Raw genomic sequence first — 21,158 nt, forward strand, 5'->3', positions numbered from 1 at the left:
GAGAAGCAGACTCCCCATGGAGCTGGGAGCCCGATGTGGGACTCGATCCCGGGACTCCGGGATCATGACCTGAGCCGAAGGCAGTTGTCCAACCAACTGAGCCACCCAGGCGTCCCCGTTTTGGCTTTTAAAGAGCTCATGACTTCGATGTTTAAAATATATGAGTTTCATATGGCTGCTTAATAAAGTACCACAAACTATGCTTTGAACAACAGAAATTTTGTTATTTCACATTTCAGGAGCCTATTAAGTCAATGTGTTGGCAGGGCCACACCCTCTCTGAAGTCTCTGGGGAAGGATCCTTCCTTCAGTTTTCCTAGGTTTGGGTGGTTTATAACAATCCTTAGCATCCCTTGGTTTGTGGCAATAAAACTCCTAATTCCTGCCTCAATCTTCACATGGGTGTTTCCCTGTGCTTGTCTGTATGTCTGCGTTCTTTTCTTCTGAGGACACTAGTCATCAGATTAGGGGCAAATCTAGTATGATCCATTTTAGCTGATTACATCTGCAAAGACTCTGTTTCCATAAAGGGATGTCCTCAGGTTCAGGGTGATCATGAATTTTTGGGCACACAATTCAACTCAGTACACTATTGCATTCCTTTTTCTTTAAACTCTTTAAACTGGGGTCTCAAACTGATGCTGCCATTTAAGTAACACTTTAAAATTATTTGGAAGTGTTCTCTTGCATAAGGCACAATAAGTTAAGAACATCCATAAAGCCAAGGTGAAGATGTTTTCATTATACTCTCGTTTATTTACAGCTTTGTGCAGTTTCTCTGGAATAGATTCCTTCCTTCCGTTGAGGTCATTACTTTCAACATCTTTATGTGTAGATGGTGCAGCTGTGGACTGTGAAAACCAGTCTCTTAATATCCCTATCTTAAGACAACTACCCTTAGACAAAAATACATAGTTAATTTTAGGATGAAATATTAAGTTACAAAATAATATTTTAGATACAAAATCTAGAAAAAGTTTCCAAGAATTTAAAAATATCATGAAATAAGATATCAGAATATATTTAGTAGTGGTGTTTCCATAGAGGTGTAAGAAAACCTTGTGGGCTCCAAAATCATGATTACTGCATACTGAGCAGAGACCATAGCAAGAAGAACTGAATATAGCCAGAAAGAGCCCAGAGAACAGAGTTAATATCTGAAAATGCACAAACTTATAGTCTAAAGCAGCTACTTTAGAATTTTTTTTTTGACCAAAGGACTCATTTCTTCATTATCATATATTCTAACAATCTGTTTATTTATCCCTCCACAGAACCAAAACCTGGGGCCTAGAATCTGAAATCCAAGGCTCCCTCCATAATTTTGTGGCTTAACCAGGTACATAGTCCAGGCAGAACAGGTGTCTCCTTTTGGGTACTGCAGAAGGAAGGGGGTAAGGGGGAGGGACATAGGCACACCCATATATAAAGATGGCCATGCCAGGAGGCAGGTCAGAAGACAGAGTCTCAGGATAAAGGTACTTTTACTTCAATAAGGGGCTGGGAGTTGGCCAGGAGTGTTATATGGCTAGGAAGGAGTTATTTCCATGGAATTTTTTTTTTTTTTTTTTTTTTTTTTTTTTTGGGCAGGCTACAGAGAGAAATGAATGGAGCTCAGCTACACTACGCCATCTGCAAGGTCAGTGGGGGCTGCTGTATGTCTTTACTGTCTCTAGGGTAAGGTGATCATAGGCATCATATAGGCAGCATAGCCAAAGAAGCAGGTAGCGATTAGGCCCAGTAACCCTGTGACAATTTGGGAGTGGTTTTCTCTCTCCATAAGGACAACAGTGGAGGTGATCAGATAGAGGATGGCCACTGTGAGGGTCTGCAAGAAATCACTCCAAGGCCAGTTGATGGTTTCTATCTTGGTTTGTAGGTCACACATGTTGATGGCAAAAAAGATAGTGGCAAGGATCATCTCAACCACCAGCAGGCAGGAGGATACTGGTGTGGAGGTGCTGGAGCAGGTCAGAATCACCAGCCAAGATGTAATCTCGGCAAACTGAAGAACTTCTTTTCCAGTGTATGAAAAGTTGGTGCAGGAGGAGGGGATGACAGAGGGGTAACTGCGGGGTTGCTGAGAGGTGCTGGGAATGTACCATGTGGTGGGGCAGGGCCCCTAGGGGCACAGAGAATCTCCTTACTTGCTCATGGATTCAGGAACGCTGCACACCGTGAGCTCTAATCACCTTGCTACCTTAGAAATTTCTTAAAAAACACGATATACACACACATTTTATAAGTCAGCAGAGCAATAACATTATCATGTCATGAAGTGGAAAACACTACAGATGCACGAGAAAATGAAAATGATGAAAGTAAAAACATGTTGGTGTTATAATGAAAATAGTGTGAACTGGACCAACCCTGAAAGAGTCTCAGAGACTCTTAGGAATCTGAGCCCTAATTAGAGAAGCAATGTCAAGGACAGACTGAATATGTTTATACCAAATGACATTAATTGTGGGCCCACCACACCAGATGACCGTAATTAACGTGAAACATGACATTCTCCTTTGCAGCCTGCACTAAGGCCACTCCCACCCATTCACCAAGTCTACAGACCATATTTAATTTGTATTTGTGTCCTTATTACATCTCTTTATTCCTAAAATACAAACAATGCTCAATAAAAGTTCATTGAAAAAAATTGAGGAATTTTTTATTTCAGCAGAAAACATGAAAATATTTTTAAGTCTTTGGTGCCCTCAGGTGGCACAATATTGCAAAGCAATTTAGAAAAATGCTACATGTATTATTTTTATTAGCGGCAGTATTAGTATTTTTTTTTAAAAGATTTTGTTTATTTATTTGACAGACAGAGATCACAAGTAGACGGAGAGGCAGGCAGAAAGAGAGAGAGAGAAGCAGGCTCCCTGCTGAGCAGAGAGCCCGATGCAGGACTCGATCCCAGGACCCTGAGATCATGACCTGAGCCCTAGGCAGTGGCTTAACCCACTGAGCCACCCAGGCGCCCCAGTAGTAGTATTTTTTAATCTTGAGCCCAGTTTGAGTTCAGGTCGCTTCCTCTATGTATTTTTTTTTAAGATTTTATTTATTTATTTGACAGAGAGATCATGAGTAGGCAGAGAGGCAGGCAGAGGGGGAGGAGGAAGCAGGCTTCCTGCTGAGCAGAGAGCCCGATGCGGGGCTCGATCCCAGAACCCTAAGATCATGACCTGAGCTGAAGGCAGAGGCTTTAACCCACTGAGCCACCCAGGCACCCCTCGCTTCCTCTATGTATTAATAAGTGTTTTCTTCCACTCCAAATTATCTTGCGTAAGTCAAACAAATTATTTGGATATATTCCATCCACACTTCCCATTTCATGTTGATACAGTTAAGTAGTTGCTCAGTACAGTTATCCAGCTGACCAATCTACCATACCACACCATTTCTTGCTCTCCTGTGGCCAAGAAAAATCAAGTGGTTCACATTAGAGAGGTGAGTTGTATATTTGAGTCCTTTTTTTGGGTTGTATTCTTATGCTACCTTTGCCTTTGATTCAATTCTTCACTATTTAACCTTCTTATGGCTGTGCATTTCTTTTGAGAGAGACATTTATTTCATATTAGGAATGTACAGAGTATTTTTGTATCTTCCTTTATATTTTTTCTTGTTATTGTCTCTTCCAAAACAGATGAATTTTTGCTTTGTCAATTTGTAGGTTCGTGAGTTTCTATCCAAAGTTGCCTATTCACAGGAAACTCTTAGGTAAATAGAAAATGTGGGTGCTTTTCCCAGTTATTATTAAGGAATTTGGCAAATCTGATGACATGACATGAGGTGTATTGTGTTCCTTTTACTACTAAAATTGTTAAAAATACTTTGAGATCATTCAATTACCTGATGGTTCGTGCAGTAGAAAGAACCAGGAGTGAAAAGAACCTGAAGAGAGATACTTGCTTTAGGAATGCCCAGTCCAAGTTCAATTCATTGTGAAGAACCTGGAGTGTTTTTTGTGTTGTTGTTTGTTGTTTTCTTTTTGGAGATATAAAAGTGAATAAAAGGAAGGTTGGAAGAATTAAAATTTTTGCCTAGGGAAAACTCTAGGGGAGAGGCATACCCAAAGTATATTTACAATATGACTACTCTTCTTTATTTATTTATTTTAAAGATTTTTATTTATTTATTTGACAGACAGAGATCACAAGTAGGCAGAGAGGCAGGCAGAGACAGAGGGGGAAGTGGGCTCCCCGCTGTGCAGAGAGCCTGATGTGGGGCTCGATCCCAGGACTCTGAGATCACAACCTGAGCCCAAGGCAGAGGCTTAACCCATTGAGCCACCCAGGTGCCCCATGACTATTCTTCTTTAATTTAAATATGTTGTTTCGTGATATCAACAAGTACTTATGGAGAATTTAATACATATCAGCCACTGTCCCGGGCTCTGGGAACGCAGATATTGAAAACGGAGTCCCATCCTTCATGAAGTTCTTCACCTAGTGAGGAAAGAGTGAAGTTAAAACCAAGATAGCATTATGACCTGCAGAAAGGCATTTCAGAAAATTCCCTGCAAATACGGAAAATTCTCCTCCTTATTTTGACAAGTAATTAAATGTTAGCTGGATGATGGAGGAAAGGGTGTTTCAACAGAGGGGCTAGTGTGTGATCAGTATTAGAGGAGAAATAAGTAAAGGCCACTCTAGCAGACGGAGATCTTGACAAGCAAACTAAATATCTGAGATGTTGTCCTGGAGGCAATGAGGAATTACTGAAGAGAAGTCATATGAGCAGATCTATATATTTTAGAAAGATCACTTTGGCCACAGTGTAAAGAAAAGCTGGGAAGGGGATACACTGGGAAATAGGGAGACAGTTAAAACTGTTGCAATAATACTGGCAAAGAATGGAAAAGAATTGAACTAAGGGCAAGTGTAGTGGGAATGAAATTGAGGTGTTAAAGGGGGAGAGTTGCTAGGATTTTTTTGGTAAGGGAGTCAAGAGGTCAAGGCTATCTGCTCTGTGCTTGGCTTCGATGGTTGTGTCATCCCTTAAGAAAAGAAATTGAGGGGGCACCTGGCTAGCTCAGTTGGAAGAACATGTGATGCTTAATTTTGGGATTGTGAATTTGAACGCCACAGTGGGTGTAGAGATTAAAAAAAATTAAAAAATAAAACAAATCTTTAATTAAAAAGTAAAAAATATAGGGGCGTCTGGGTGGCTCAGTGGGTTAAAGCCTCTGCCTTCGGCTCAGGTCATGATCCCAGGGTCCTGGGATGGAGCCCTGCATCGGGCTCTCTGCTCAGCGGGGAGCCTGCTTCCTCCTCCCTCTCTGCCTGACTCTCTGCCTACTTGTGATTTCTGTCTGTCAAATAAATAAATAAAATCTTAAAAAAAAAAAAGTAAAAAATATAAAAAAATCTTACAAAATAAAAGAAATTGAGAAGGAAGAGTGTATTTTGAGAGAAAAAGAATGTCTACCTTGGATGTTGAATTTGAGGAATTCAATTGGTAATGTCTAGAAAGCAGTTATTCATACAGATTTGGAGTTCAGAAAGGGGTCACCAGAGAGAGACTAGCCAGTGAAATCTGGAGGGGGACTGATCTTGGAAGAAATGAGTGGAACTGACTCAGTTTCCTGTTTTGATGCCTTCTAGCCTGAGTCAGGACCTAGTTAGGAACAGTTAAAACACCAGTGGAAAACCTTTCTGGGTGAAGGACCATATGACAGAAAGTTAGGGGTGACTTCCAGAAGGAAATGACCCACAGAAGGAAAGCTCCAAACTCTGTCTATAAACTGTTGGACAGACTTAGGTTGGATCCGTAGGGGCTGACCTGGGGTGGGGTACTTCAATCCATAAAGCCTTAGGTCCTTCATTTTTATCTTTATTTATTTATTTTTAAAGATTTATTTATTTATTTGAGAGAGGACATGAGCAGGGTGAGGGGCAGAGGGAGAGGGAGAGAGAATCCTTAAGCAGACTCCCTGATGAGGACGGAACCTGAGTGGGGGCTTGATCCCAGGGTCCTGAGATCATGACCTGAGATCATCACCCGAGCTAAAACCAAGGGTCTGAACCACCCAGGTGTCCCAGGTTCTTCATTTTTAAAAACAAAAGCTAATATTTTACAATGTGGTTATGAGGAGTAGAAAAGTGCAAGTGTTTCACAGAATGCCTTGCCATATAGTAGACTCTCAATAAAGACTGTTTCATTAATCAGGATTCTGCTAGTGGCAAGTGACAGAAACTGAATTCAAGCTTGTCAAGCAGAAACGGAATTTGATCAACAGTGAGGAAGAATGGGAGTAATCAGCAACCCATTGTCACCAGGACTTGTGAGGGTTCTCTCCCCTTCCTTCCCCTTCTTTCCCACACATACCCTGCCTTGTCTCCTGAGGTTTACCCTTTATTGTCCTGTTTGTTGATAGCTTCCTCCTTTGGAAGTGGGTGTGGGTGGATGTGAAGGAACCTGATGCAGAGCGGTCCAGGCTGACACCCTCTGTGGTAACCTCAGAATGCCTTCCAAAGATGTCCATGTCCCAATCCCACGAACCTGTAGCTATGTTACCTCACATAGCAAAAGGGAATTAAGACCGCAATTGGGGGGCATTTGAGTTGCACTTTTTTTTTTCTTAAGATTTTATTTGTCAAAGAGAGGGAGAGGTCGCAGGCAGGGGGAGAAGCAAGGAGAAGCAAGGAGCCCAACGTGGGGCCGGATCCTAGGACCCTGGGAGCATGAACTGACCTGAAGGCAGACACTTAACTGGCTGAGCCACCCAGGCACCCAATTATAGACTATTATGTGTAGTTTGACCCTATTTTGGAAAATTAAAAAAAGAAAAAGGTGCGTGTGCCTGTGTATTTGTATATTTTTGTATGAGCATAGAGAAAGTTATGGAAGGATTTCTTTTTTTTTTTTTTAAGATTTTTTATTTTTATTTATTTGACAGAGATCACAAGTAGGCAGAGAGGCAGACAGAGAGAGAGAGGAAGGGAAGCAGGCTCCCGGCTGAGCAGAGAGCCCGATGTGGGGCTTGATCTCAGGACCCTGGGATCACGACCTGAGCTAAAGGCAGAAGCTTTAACCCACTGAGCCACCCAGGTGCCCCTTATTTAAAAAAATTTTAAAGTAAATTCCACCCCCAATGTGGGACTTGAACTCATGATCCTGAGATCAAGAATTATATGCTCTACTCACTGAGCAGCCAGGCACCCTGAGAATTTTATTTGAGTATGTGAAAATGGCTGAGGGGGGAAAAAGTTCTTTGGAATTCACAGAAAGTGTGAGATGGGAACATTTCCTTCTGTGACATCGCCAGTGAATGTAGAACATACTTGGATAATTTAATGGGATTTTTAATAGAAATGAAACCACTCAGCTAATGAATTTGTTAGCTTACAAGAAAGAGGTTCTCAGCAAAGACATGCAAGTACTTTCATATTTGTCAATAAGGGTATCACTTACCAGCAGAGGGGGCCAAAGAACTTTCCATGACTGGGAAGCTCCCTGGCTCCAGAATGCTGGTCAGGATCACCTTTTCTTGCCTGATGGTGCCGCCTATACAGTGTTTAAACTTTGGTGTCCAAGAAGCAACACCACAGCTTTCATTAAAGATATTAAAACTTAAGGGGTGGGGGGTGGGAGGTTGGGGGCACCAGCTGGTGGGTATTGTAGAGGGCACAGATTGTATGGAGCACTGGGTGTGGTGCAAAAATAATGAATACTGTTATGCTGAAAAAATAAAAAAATTAAAAAAAAAAAAGAAGAAGAAGAAGAAAAGAAAAAAAAAGATATTAAAACTTTATACAAAGAATAACATATGCATATTGTTAAAAATATAATACTAAAACATTAACAACAAATCTTATTGTATATAAAAATAGAAAATGATACAGAATATCCCTACTCTCTCCACCCTTTCATTGTCTCCAGTTCTATTGCCCAGGGGCAACCATTTTCAATTCCTGTTTCTTTTGCCTTGGGAAAAAAAGTGTATTTTTTTTTTTAAGATTTTATTTATTTATTTGACAGACAGAGATCACAAGTAGACAGAGAGGCAGGCAGAGAGAGAGAGAGAGAGAGGGAGGAGAAAGCAGGCTACCCGCTAAGCAGAGAGCCTGATGTGGGGCTCCATCCCAGGACCCTGGGATCATGACCTGAGCCGAAGGCAGAGGCTTTAACCCACTAAGCCACCCAGGTGCCCTAAACATGTATCTTTTTAATAGTACAACCTCAAAGTACAGATTTTAAAAGTACAGAAGGATTCTTAGTGAAAAATATTTTTCTCTCCCACTTGCTGCCCCTGTCCCTCGTTTCATCAGCTGTTGTAGCCTTCCCCGTAAATCTGCCCCTGTGGTCTTATAGGTCTCATATGCACTTCCTATTACTTTAGTGAAGTCCTGAAAAGACTGAGGAGATAACATGGGTGTTAGGTTGGCCACAGTCAACCAAGTGTTTCTGTCCCTTTACTTTTTAGAGGATTCCTGAAAGAGGGCCTGGTGTGACTCTGAGGAAAACATTGCAGGAAATACGAAACACAGAACCGGCAGGATACCTTTAAGTAAATGGTTTTATAAGGGGGATGTTTTAGAAAAGGCCCCCTTCTCTTTTGACCTTGCCCCTTCTTTGTTACCAGAATTAAAGTGGGAACTATAGACAGGGAAGGGTCACATTTTGGAGAGCTTGACAGGGGACAACAAGCAGAACGTGATGCCTGCCTGGCTGTGGAGGAAAGGATCAAAGAGGGAACAGGGCAGACAAGCGACAGAAGCTTCTGTCTCCAGGGCCCCGCCCCTCCTGTAATGAGGCCCCTTTCACCTCGGGTGCCCTCTCCCAGATCCCAGTATCACCCTGTTGGGACCCCTTCTTGGCCCCAGACAAAATTCTAAACTCCCATGTGCGTCATTGCACACAGCTCTATCAAAAAACTTGTGTTTTTTGTTTTGTTTTGTTTTGTTTTTAAATCCTGTCCTTTAGGTCTTTTCTATAAAGGTCAGCCCTCACTCATGTAGTTGTTCAGTGGCTCTCAAATCTGAAAATATAGTGTAAGTAGTTGGGGAGTTTAAAAAACCCAACTGTCTCTGCTCTACTTATTCAGAAGTCCTGGGAGGTGAGGCCCAGGAGTCTAAACACTGCTCTGCAGAGTCCCAGCCTGATTTGGGAAGTGCTGGGGTAGCTCCTGGCATTTCTCAGGCAGAGAATTAACCTCTCTTTAAAGAGACCCTGTTGAAGTGACATGGTGATGACCTTTGTCACATGGTCCTTTGGAGTCCTTCCTAACCTGTTGATGGCCCTGTTCATGAGTGACAACTGGAAGAGAAGCAGAAATCGGGTTTCTGTTCTAAGCAGCTGTCATGTATGTGGTAAGAAGACCCTTTTCTTTAACTTAATTGTGATTTAATTTGGCTATTTCAGTGACATTCAAGGGATAATTTTCTTTGGAAAGACTGGGAAGGAAAGGAAAATGAAAAGTTAATAAGGATTGTTGTAAGGATTAACAAATCCTTACATTTTTGTTTTTTAAAAGATTTTATTTTTATTCATTTGACAGAGATCACAAGTAGGCAGAGCAGCAGACGGTGGTGGAGAGCAGGCTCCCTGTTGAGCAGAGAGCCCCATGTGGGGCTTGACCCAGGACCCTGAGATCATAACTTGAGTCGAAGGCAGAGGCTTAACCCAACGAGCCACCCAGGCGCCCCTAAATCCTTAGGTTTTTAATAAAAGAAAATGAACACGAGGGGGCAGCAAAGCACCGTTCAGAGGATCATCTGCACCAAATGGAGCAGGGAAAAAGGATTGTTTTCTTAAAAATGTGATGTGTTTGCTAAAGGTCTTCTAAGAAAGGTGGCCCTGATGTCAGAGCCACTCTTCCCTGAAGGGTAGTTTCAACCTTTTCAAGGTTTCCCTCCACATTATCCCGCTATCCCCATATGTTTTCAAGAAGCGCATTCCCGTATGATAGTGGACGCTTGCCATGTTTCCATACGTTGGGGCCCTCACAGGGAACCCCCCTAGTTCCTTTCCCAAGGGGTCCTCACGTTGATCCTCCAAGGACACACCACCTCTCCCAGACAGAAGCAGCTGGAGTGTTCATTGCCTGCCTCCTGAGGAATGAGGAAGTGGAGGTCTCTCAAAACAGAGTCACTAAGGCCCTCACACAGGTGATGGGACTCGGGGAGACCAGGTCAGGCGTGTCCATGTTCAGGGATGATCCTGACACCTTGCACTGTGCTAAGGGACATTCCGTATAGCCAAAAGCTCAATGGTGTATGGCTAGCTATTTTATTCTATACCACTTAAGTCTGTTTCCTCTGCTAACTCTAGGAGTTGTTACCCAGGTTATCTTCCTAACTAGATCTTTCCATAGTCCATTCAAGCAGGAGAAAAAAAAAGATGTGCTGCATTTTGATTGTTTAAGTGGCCTTAATTTGGTTATTTTTGGTAAAAAGGTGAAGCTTTTCAGTTAGCCCTCACAGGGGCCTTGGTACCATATGGTGTTTTCCAGTAAGTACTCCTAGTGGAGGTTCTGCCAGAGCCTGGAGTGTTGGGTTATGGTGTTCTCTTCCATGAGCTGTGTGACCTTGACCATGTCACATAACCTTGATTTCCCTCTTTGTAAAGGAAGGAGTTAGTCTAGAAGGTGGTTCATCGTTAGGAGTGTGCGTTTTTGGGTCTGGTTTGAAGCATGTAGAGCGTCAGGCCTCATCTTCTCCCACAGAATCACAGTCTCCAGAAGTGGCCCCTGGCATGTGTATGTGGCTGGTGAGGTCAGGGAGAGTGGGAACTCAACTGCAAGTGGTCCTGGTTAACTCCCAGGGGAGGAAACTTCGGGCTAGGACATTCCAAGTATTCCTTGTAGCCAACTGTCTTTCATTTACTTGTTCCTTTATTCACCAAAAATTCAGCACCAATATGCTGATGTAAAGGTCTTTATGAGTCCATTTGAAATTCGGATCCACTAAAAAATTGCCAGGAAGATTATATGGCGCGTACATGGGCACACACACGCGTGTGTGCACGTGCATGTGCGCGCACACACACACAGAGTTCCAGTAAATATAGTAATGGGCACTTGGTTAGGTAACAATATTATTTGTTGCTTAAATCTCAGTGACCTAATAGTAGCTGATGAAATGAACCCCCCTAGGACATAGGAACCAGGAAATGAGTGACATGGATTTCAGCAGCTGATGCATGGTGGTGTGATATGGGCAAAATGTCTTGAGTTCCTTTATCTTTATTGATTATTACTCTCCAAAGGGGATTATAAAAACTACTGTTTATTGCCTGGGATGAGGGATAGGATTAAATGAGATCACATGTTGGGATGCCTGGGTGGCTCAGTCGGTACAGCATCTGCCTTTGGCTCAGGTCATGATCCTGGGCTCCTGGGATTGAATTCTGCTCCAGGCTCCTTGCTCAGCGGGGAGCCTGCTTCTCCCTCTGCCTGCCTCTCCCCCTCCTTGGGCATTCCCGCTCATGCGCGCTCTCTCTCTGACATATAAATAAATAAAAAATCTTAAAAAAAATGAGATTACATGTGCAAACACACTTTGTAGGCTATAAAAGCCCTAAGCCTTAATAATAATATTGCCATTGCCTCTTCTTTCAAGCAGGAGTGGTGGGAATTTTCCTGTCAACCCACATCTCTTAAAGACAGGTTTTTAGCTTGTACACGGTGAGCGATCTCTCTGGGTTTTCTCTCCTTTCCTTTCTGTGAATCACAACAACCCAGGTCTTCTTGTACTCAGCCTCAGGCAACTCCTCCCTGCAGCTCCCTTCACACAGCTTCCATCTCCTCCGCCAGAATAATGTGCCCTGTGGTCCAAAGTACCTCAGCTGAAGCCTCCTCCATTGGATCCTTTAGTTTCTTTGTAAATGTTAGATTTGGTGGTGAACTGTGGCTTTGGAGATACAAAAGCTCCATTTTAGTTTATTTGGGATGGGCTTTCCCAGAAATCGGAGCTGAGTGAGCCTAAGAGCTGACAGGCATGTCTTGCACTGTCCTCCTCGTCCCTCCCTTGAGGGGCAGGGGCCTTTCCCATCCCTGTCTTGGGCTTCAGGTTAAGCCTTTCTTGCTTCAGATATTGAGAGTCCTTTTCCATGCTTCTTCTTTATTTGTAGAGTGAGGAGAGGGGTTGGTGCATTTGTGTCCTGTTTTACAAGGGGGAAGGAGTACATTGTTTACTGGGAGAGGTGTTTTGGAATCAGATGGACCAGGGAAACGGGTGTGGAGGTGACACAGTGCTATTTTTCTTACGGAACATGGTAACCTGTCCCCTTATAGTTCTTTCCTCAGGGGGAAGGGGAGGCATTTGATGACCTTATCAGGATTTCTTGTAATGCTACATTTCTAATTAAGTCTCTGCAAGGCACTAAAGACAGCACGATTTCTTCCTAATTTTGCATGCTGTGGTGGGGGGAAGTTCTGGGCTCACCCAAGAAAACTCTGGAGATCAACAGCTTTGTACCCCTGCACTCTCAGCTCCCCTGGCCCTGCCTTCTCCGTGGGGGGGTCACTCTCAGAGGGTGGGTGTCTCCTTCCTAGGACACCTGCTCTGCCACTAACAGAGATTCCCAGATGAAGACAGATGGGGAGTCAGGTTCCTTCTCATCAGCACTGAGCTTGGGGTGCTTTCTGAGCTACAGATCAATTTTCCTCATACCCTCTGTGGGGGATGACCAGCTTTTAAAAACATTCCTAGTCCCTCACAATTTTAACAGATATGACACTCCTCTGTCAGATTTCTATAAATGTTTCTGAAGACTTACTTTCTATTGCTACCTGAATTGGTTCTCCTCCCAGGACACCTGTATGGCCAGTACCTTGGGAAGCAGGGCTCTGGAGGACTTTGAAAACTGGCATTCTCCAGGCCTGGGCCCACGACTGTGTGGCTGTGGTAGTCAGTCCCTCAGACTCCGTGCCTCAGTCTCCAAACCAGCAGATAGAATAGGGCAGTGACAGTGCCGACCTCATGGAATCGTCAGGAAGATAAAATGTGTAGTACACATAGGCCTCTTAGAACAAAACATCGCTATTATGAAAGTGTGAGCCAAAGGCTGCCAATCCCAACTGACAGCCAGTTCTTTACGGTGAAGGTATTTTGTGTCCCTGGTACAGTGAAGGTTTTTTGGTGTCCTGTCCAGCCAAACTGGAAGTCAGGGTAGAACTTTTGAGCCACCTGCTCATTTCAGTCGATGGCAAGACTTTCCTTCTCTCACCAGTACTTGTTCAGGTGAGTTGGAACTGCAAAAGTTACATGCTTTTTGCTTTTTCTGCCTTTTTATAGTTTGCCTGTAGTTTTGCTTGGAAAATAAGAATCTGTTGAGTCAATGAGTTTCTCTTCTTTATTTCTGGTTAGTTTCTCTTTCTAGTTAAAATATACAGAAAATTTTAAGATCTCAGGACATCAGGGGTATGTTTAGATGTAAAATAAACTCTTTGGTCAAAACTAAGAAACAAGAAGGATGCATTCAGTACATGCACCTATTCCCTGTAGAGATCCTAAATTTTCTCTCAGACTAAGAGCACTATTCCTTTTAATTAGTATAGATCATCTTCTTTCTTTCTTTCTTTTTTTTTTTTAAAGATTTTATTTATTTATTTGACAGACAGAGATCACCAGTAGGCAGAGAAGCAGGCAGAGAGAGGGGGAAGTGGGCTCCCTGCTGAACAGAGAGCCCGGTGTGGGGCTTGATCCCAGGACCCTGGGATCATGACCTGAGCTGAAGGCAGAGACTTTAACACGCTGAGCCACCCAGGCACCCCTAGATCATCTTATTTCTGGTGACATTTTAGGTTGTGACATGTTCTCTGAGCAGAACACATTAGTAAGACGTTTTAAACAACTGAATCATTCTTATCGAGTCATCAGCTGAAAGCTGACATCTGTAACGTTAGCACTGAAAATGACCATTTTACTCTATTTTACCAGAGCTCGGCTTCATGTTGATACTGTATTTTCCCTAAAATACAACAAAAAACTGGGGTGAGAAATTTCTGTTTATGTTGTGAATCCTGTTTCTCCACTGGCTTTCCTTTTCACAGGAAGTGTCTTGACTTGAGCACAAAATAAAGACTGTGTGATATTTTTGCGTTGAAAGGTCCCACTCAACCCTTGGGGGAAAATCGGTCAGATGAACAACTGATGTCTGGCTCTCTGTACACCTCCAGAGTAATAAACCACAGTGAATAAACGACACTGAGATAATTCACCTGGATCTCCATTTTTTTTTCTTGTAGTGATTCCCACAAAATGTGGGAGTGTGTTGCTCCCCTCACGTGCTCTCGAGTTCTGAAGGAGCAAAGTGAATGGTGCTGATGCCCACTTCTTAGGGTAGCATGACCGCTGCCGTGGCAGGAGGACACTTAGTCACACTGGCCAGCACCCTGCTGTCCCTAGAAGGAGGGGTCCGGGGCTCTTGGATTGCTGTTCCTGAGTTACCAGCTGCTCTAGTTCCTCAAGTTCTAACAGAGTGAATGCCAAGAGGAGCCCGACACTGCCATGCTGAGAGTTTTTTTTTTAATTAACTATATTATTTGCTTCAGGGGTACAGGTCTGTGAATCATCAGTCTTACACCATTCACAGCACTCACCATAGCACATACCCTTCTCAATGTCCATCTCCCAGCCACCCCATCCCTCCCACCCCCTTCTCTCCAGCAACCCTCAGTTTATTTCCTGAGGCTAAGAGTCTCTTATGGTTTGTCTCCCTCCCGATCCCATCTTGTTTCATTTTTCCTTCCTACCCCCCACAACCCCCCACCCTGCCTCTCAAATTCCTCATATCAGAGAGATCATATGATAATTGTCTTTCTCTGATTGAATTATTTTGCTTAGCATAATGCCCTCTAGTTCCTTCCATGTTGTTGCAAATGGCAAATTTCATTTCTTCTGATGGCTACATAGTATCCCATTGTATATATATACACCATGTCTTCTTTATCCATTCATCTGTAGATGGACATCTAGGTTCTTTCCATAGTTTGGCTGTTGTGGACATTGTTGCTATAAACATTCCGGTGCATGTGCCCCTTTGGTTCACTACATTTGTATCTTTAGGGTAAATACCAGTAGTGCGATTGCTGGGTCATAGGTTAGCTCAATTTTCAACTTTTTGAGGAACCTCCGTACTGTTTTCCAGAGTGGCTGCACCAGCTTGCATTCCCACCAACAGTGTAGGAGGATTCCACTTTCTCCGCATCTTTGCCAACACCTATTGTTTCCTGACTTGTTAATTTTAGCCATTCTGACTGATGTGAGGTGGTATCTCACTGTGGTTTTGATTTGTACTTCCCTGCTGCTGAGTGATGTGGAGCACTTTTTCATGTGTCTGTTGGCCATTTGGAGCTCTTCTTTGCAGAAATGTCTGTTCATGTCTTCTGCCCATTTCTTGATTGGATTATTTGTTCTTTGGGTGTTGAGTTTGGTAAGTTCTTTTTAGGTTTTGGATCCTAGCCCTTTATCTGATATGTCATTTATCTGAATATCTTCTCCTATTCTGTCAGGTGTCTTTGGTTTTGTTGACTGTTTTCTTGCTGTGAAAAAGCTTTTGATCTTAATGAAGTCCCAATAGTTCATTTTTGCCCTCACTTCCCTTGCCTTTGACAATGTTTCTAGGAAGAAGTAGCTGTGGGTGATGTTGAAGAGATTGCTGCCTGTGTTCTCCTCAAGGATTTGGATGGATTCCTGTCTCACATTGAGGTCTTTCATCCATTTTGAGTTTATTTTTGTGTGTGGTATAAGGAAATGGTCCAGTTTTATTCTTCTGCATGTGGCTGTCCAATTTTCCCAACACCATTTGTTGAATAGACTTTTTTCTTTCTTTCTTTCTTTCTTTCTTTCTTTCTTTCTTTCTTTCTTTCTTTCTTTTTAAAAGATTTTTTAAAAAATTTATTTGACAGAGATTACAAGTAGGCAGAGAGGCAGGCAGAGAAAGAGAGAGGAAGGGAAGCAGGCTCCCCGCTGAGCAGAGAGCCCGATGTGGGGCTTGATCCCAGGACCCTGAGATCATGACCTGAGCCGAAGGCAGAGGCTTTAAACCACTGAGCCACCCAGGCGCCCCAAAGAGACTTTTTTCTATTGGACATTTGTTCCTGCTTTGTCGAAGGTTAGTTGACCACAGAGTTGAGGGTCCATTTCTGGGCTCTCTCTTCTGTTTCATTGATCTATGTGTCTGTTTTTGTGCCAGTACCATACTGTCTTGATGAGTATAGCTTTGTAATAGAGCTTGAAGTCTGGAATTGTGATGCCACCAACTTTGGTTTTCTTTCTCAACATTCCTCTGACTAATCGAGGTCTTTTCTAGTTCCATATAAATTTTAGGATTATTTGTTCCATTTTGTTGAAAAAAATTGATGGTATTTTGATAGAGATTGCATTAAATGTGTAGATTGCTTTAGGTAGCATAGATATTTCCACAATATCTTTCTTCCAATCCATGAGCATGGAATGTTTTTCCATTTCTTTGGGTCTTCCTCAATTTCTTTCATGAGCACTTTACAGTTTTCTGAGAACAGATTCTTTGCCTAATTGGTTAGGTTTATTCCTAGATATCTTATGGTTTTGGGTACAATTGTAAATGGGAACTCTAGTTCTGATATATTACTAATGTCCGTAATGATTAGGTCTCTAGTTGTCAGTATTGCCTCTTGTCTTTTTTTTTTTTTTTTTTTTTTGGTGAGTTTTTCTGTATTGTCATTTTATCCAGATAAGAATAGAAGAATGAGAGAACAAAATACTAAAAGGGTAACAATGACCCCAGAAAAATATATACTAGCCAAATCAGAAGAGACCTGAAACCAGGGAGAGAAGAAAAGGGGAAATAAAGAAAAAAAAAGAATATATATTAGACTGGTGAATAGAACAGAGCCACATCCTTGATTTTGGGTGTATTTTAGTCTGTTAGAAGAAACTACCTCCCTAAATTTTAAAGAAAGAAAAACCTATATGTATATATACAGAAATAAGGGTAAACACAATGAAGGGATGGAATATGACTGTAAAGATGAAAATTAAAAAAGATTCTAAAAAAGGAATTGATAAGAAGTTGGTTGAAAAAAGAAAAAAAAGAGGAAAGAATGTGATCAGGCTGGAGACTAGAACAAAGCCATATGCTAGATTTAGGGTATATTTTGGTCTTTTAGAAGAAATTGTATCCCAAAATTTTAAAGATTTTATTTATTTATTTGACAGAGAGAGATCACAAGTAGACAGAGAGGCAGGCAGAGAGAGAGAGAGAGAGAGGGAAGCAGGCTCCCTGCTGAGCAGAGAGCCCGATGCGGGACTCGATCCCAGGACCCTGAGATCATGACCTGAGCCGAAGGCAGTGGCTTAACCCACTGAGCCACTCAGGCGCCCCTGTATCCCAAATTTTTAAAGAAAAAAACCCCTTATATGTATATAAGAAATAAGGTTAAATACAATGAAGGAATAAAATATGACTATAGCCATGAAAATTAAAAAAGATTTTTTAAAAATGTATTGATTAGATAGTTAAAAAAAGAAAGAGGAAAAATTAAAAAAATAGAATAAGAAAAAAATAAAATTAAAAAAATTTAACTTTGAAAGACTAAAGGATCATGGGAAAAAAGCCACGAATCTGTGTGTTGCTTTTGCATAGCTCTGAAGTTCTGCAGTTCTCATTAATTGGTAAATTTGGTCTTGGCTAGATGTTCTTGCTGATATTCTGGGCGGGGGGGGGGGGGGACCTGTTGCTATGATTCTCAAATGTCTTTGCCCAAGGCGGAATTTCACCGCCCTTGCCAGGGGCCAGGCTAAGGAATCTGCTCAGGTTCACTCTCCGGAGCTTTTGTTCCCTGAACGCTTTCCGTAGAGCTCTGGAGGATGGGAATGAAGATGGCGACCTCCCAGTCTCCAGCCTGGAGGAACTGAGAGCTCGGGGCCCCCCTCCTCAGTGCACCCTCAGAGAAAAGCAGTCAATCCTTCCCGTCTCCCTGGTCTCCAGCTGTGCTCCGAGCTCACGGCCTGTGACCGATGTTTTCTATCTCTGGTGCACAGCCCCGTTTGGAGTCTCCACACCCAGCAGATTCCTGCCACAGGCTCCCGCACCTCCCAGAGGAGGAAGGAAGGGGTCTCCCCAGATCTGCCATGTGTGGGGTCCCTGCCTGAAGAGCAGTGGCCTGTGCCTTGGATCACCGTTTAAGGTAACCCTGAGCTGAGACCCCCCTCCTCAGTTCCATCTCTGTAGCCGGCTTCCCTGCTCTAATACCTGTGAGCTCTGCCACACTCGGGCACCCCTGGTCTTTTGTGTCCCTATGGGTCATGAGACCAGACTGTCCCCCTGGGGGCTCCACCCCTGCTTAGCCTCTGAAGCAACGTCCCTCAGTAGAGCAGACTTCTAAAAGTTCTGATTTTGTGCTCTGCTGCTCCACCGCTTGCAAAGAGCCGGCCCCTCCCTGCACTGTCTATCTTCCTGTTGCTTTGGATTCACTTCTCCGCACGTCCTACCTTCCGGAAAGTGGTCAATTTTCTGTCCCTAGTATTGCTGCTCTTCTTCTCTTCTCTCTCCTGTTGAGTTTATAGGTGTTCAGAATGGTTTGATAACTATCTAGCTGAACTCCTGGTACCTGATGATACTTCCATCTTCTACTCCTCCATCATCTTGCTCCTTCCCCAGGTTGGCTAAATTCAATCTAATCACATAGACAGAAGAACATGAAGCCAAAAGAGAAGAAAAAAACTGTAAAGATTAAAAGTACAGAAAAGAGAGGAAGAAAGAACCTTTAGAGTCTGAAGCAGGTGGCTCACGATGTCTTTGGCCACTGCCTGACTGTGTCTGGGGATGGATCCTGGCAGACAGGGTCTGGTGTTTACTGTCCCTTGCTTGCAGTTAGGGAAGGACTGCCTGGTAAGTAGGTGGTGGGAGAGGCTAAGCTTTTCTCAGGCCCTTGCTTGTCTTCTCTGAGGGATCTGCTACCCTCTGTGGCCCAGTGTTCTCCTGAGTTTAGGAGTCCCTGCCTTCTGGTGAGCTGGTATGTGGCTGGACATTAGAGTATTAATGAGTGAAGGGTGTTTTCATTTAGTTTAGTTAAGTTCCACAAATTCTTTTTTTTTTTTTTAAAGATTTTATTTATTTATTTGACAGAGAGAGATCACAAGTATACAGAGAGGCAGGCAGAGAGAGAGAGGGAAGCAGGCTTCTTGCTGAGCAGAGAGCCCGATGCAGGACTCGATCCCAGGACCTGAGATCATGACCTGAGCCAAAGGCAGCGGCTTAACCCACTGAGCCACCCAGGCGCCCCAAGTTCCACAAATTCTTGATTGTCTGAGAGATGCCAGGTATCTCTTGCCACTGGAAGTAAAGACGGAAATGCCACATGGCCGCTCATTTCATTCTAATGGGAGATGCAAGGCCCTGTGGCAGCAGCAGGTAGAAGGCAAGAATGACTCAGCTGATTGGGCACTCCTTCATCTAGATTGGGACACTTTAGAGACTAAAAGGAGATACTAAAAAAATCATAGTGGAATGGTGTGAAGGAGGTCACCTTATCTTATTGGGGGCTCAGGGAACCAGGAGAAGGGTCTCTTCAGTCCAGCCTAGCTGGTGGGTTGTGGGGTGGGGGCTTAGACTGGAATTCCAGAGAGTTGCTTTGTGGAAACTGTGCTTGTGTGGTGTCTTCAAGCCTGAACTTTTGCATTTTAAAGCAGGACTCTGAGGAAGAGGAGCAGCTATTTCTGGAAATGCTTTTATTGGTGGCATTGAGGATAGTTGCCCCAAGGGGTGCACAGGAGAAAATCTCCCAAATTCTACTACTCTGGGTGACCATCAATAGACCTTCTTTACTTAACAGGCATTTATCATTTGTAGGGGCAGCAAAAATCACTTGATGTTTCACTGTTCCTCATTTCAGAAAAATAAGACCAACTGATGAACTCAGAGCTCTTAAAAACAGGGAGAAGTCATTTCCCCACCTTCCCTCTCTCTTTCTCTCTCTCTCTCACAGTAAAAAGTAAATAAAGCCATGTAACAAGGTCATTCCCGGGCTAGGAGATAATCTCTCATATAGCTTTTAGCATTCAGACAAAGGTAGATTCTTGGCAGCACAGCTAAATGGTGCCTACTGGGTGTGTGCTCTCCCTCACCTGGCATGGCCCCGTGTCTTGCCTTCATCGCCAGGTTTCTTATCTAATCACCTGCCCTACTCTTGCAATCTCACCTGCTGAGAACACAGTCTCACAGTAGCTTAATTGCCTAGCTGTGGCTTCTATTTTGCTACTACTTTGCTGCAAGTAAGGATATTTACAGTCCCTGGGAGATGTTGAAACAATCCCAAGATAGCAGACATGCAAATGCTTTGCCTGACTAGCCACTACTTATTAAAACATATGGTTTAAGGACTGGCAATTTTATGTTTCCATAAAGTACTGTATGGTCTTGTATAATGAGGAAAATGGCAGAATATAAGCTGATGTTTATAGAGCAGTCAGATCTGTGCGTTTTGTAGGCACAGACCATGAATTCTAACTTAAGAGTTTCACGTTAATATAGGGCTTTTGCATTATGGGTTTTTTTTTTTTTGCATTATGTATTTTTAACATTTTTAATTTTTAATTTTTAATTTTTTTACTCTGGTAAGGATTAACTTCTGTTTCTTTTGTTGGATTATACTTCAATCTACTGTCTTTGACCTTGAGATATTTCTGGGTAAATCAAGGGTAAGAAAAGCTTAAGGTTCTTCTTTCAGAAAAAGTGCTAAAAGCCCAGTGTCTGGTTAGGTAGATGGTTGTTATGGGTTAAAATGTGTTCTCTGAAAAAGATACATTGAAGTCTTGACCCACAGTACTTCAGAATGTGAGCTTATTTGAAAACAGGGTTACTGTGATGTAATTACTTAAGACAAAGTCATGTTGGATAAGGTGGGTTCCAAATCAAAATGACTGATGTCCTTATGTGAAGGTGGCCATTTGAAGACACAGACACCCACGGGGAATGCCATGTGGAAACAGAGGATTCGAGTGAGGCACCTACAAGCCGAGCAGTGCCAGAGATTGCTGGTCAACCACCAGGAGCTAGGGAGGGGCAAGGAAAGTTTCCCCCAAGGTTCAGAGGGAGGATGGCCCTGTGAACACCTTGATCTTGGACTTGTGTCCTCCCCAATGGAGACAATAAATTTCCATTGTTTAAAGCTGCCCAATTTGTGGTACAGTAGTTAACACCCCTCCATCTGCACTTTTGCTCTCCAAGGT

The 21,158-nt window shown here is 42.9% G+C and overlaps 1 protein-coding gene across 1 annotated transcript; it reads right to left on the reverse strand.

The window, feature by feature from the left end:
* Window positions 1-1,618: 1,618 nt before the first annotated feature.
* Window positions 1,619-10,147, reverse strand: LOC125101176 (proteolipid protein 2-like). The gene is given in 2 exon segments (XM_047731793.1): window positions 1,619-2,122; window positions 10,106-10,147. Coding segments are annotated over 2 exon segments (546 nt in total).
* Window positions 10,148-21,158: the final 11,011 nt, after the last annotated feature.

The sequence above is a fragment of the Lutra lutra genome, chromosome 5 (assembly GCF_902655055.1).
Source record: "Lutra lutra chromosome 5, mLutLut1.2, whole genome shotgun sequence".
Classification (NCBI taxonomy): Eukaryota; Metazoa; Chordata; class Mammalia; order Carnivora; family Mustelidae; genus Lutra; species Lutra lutra.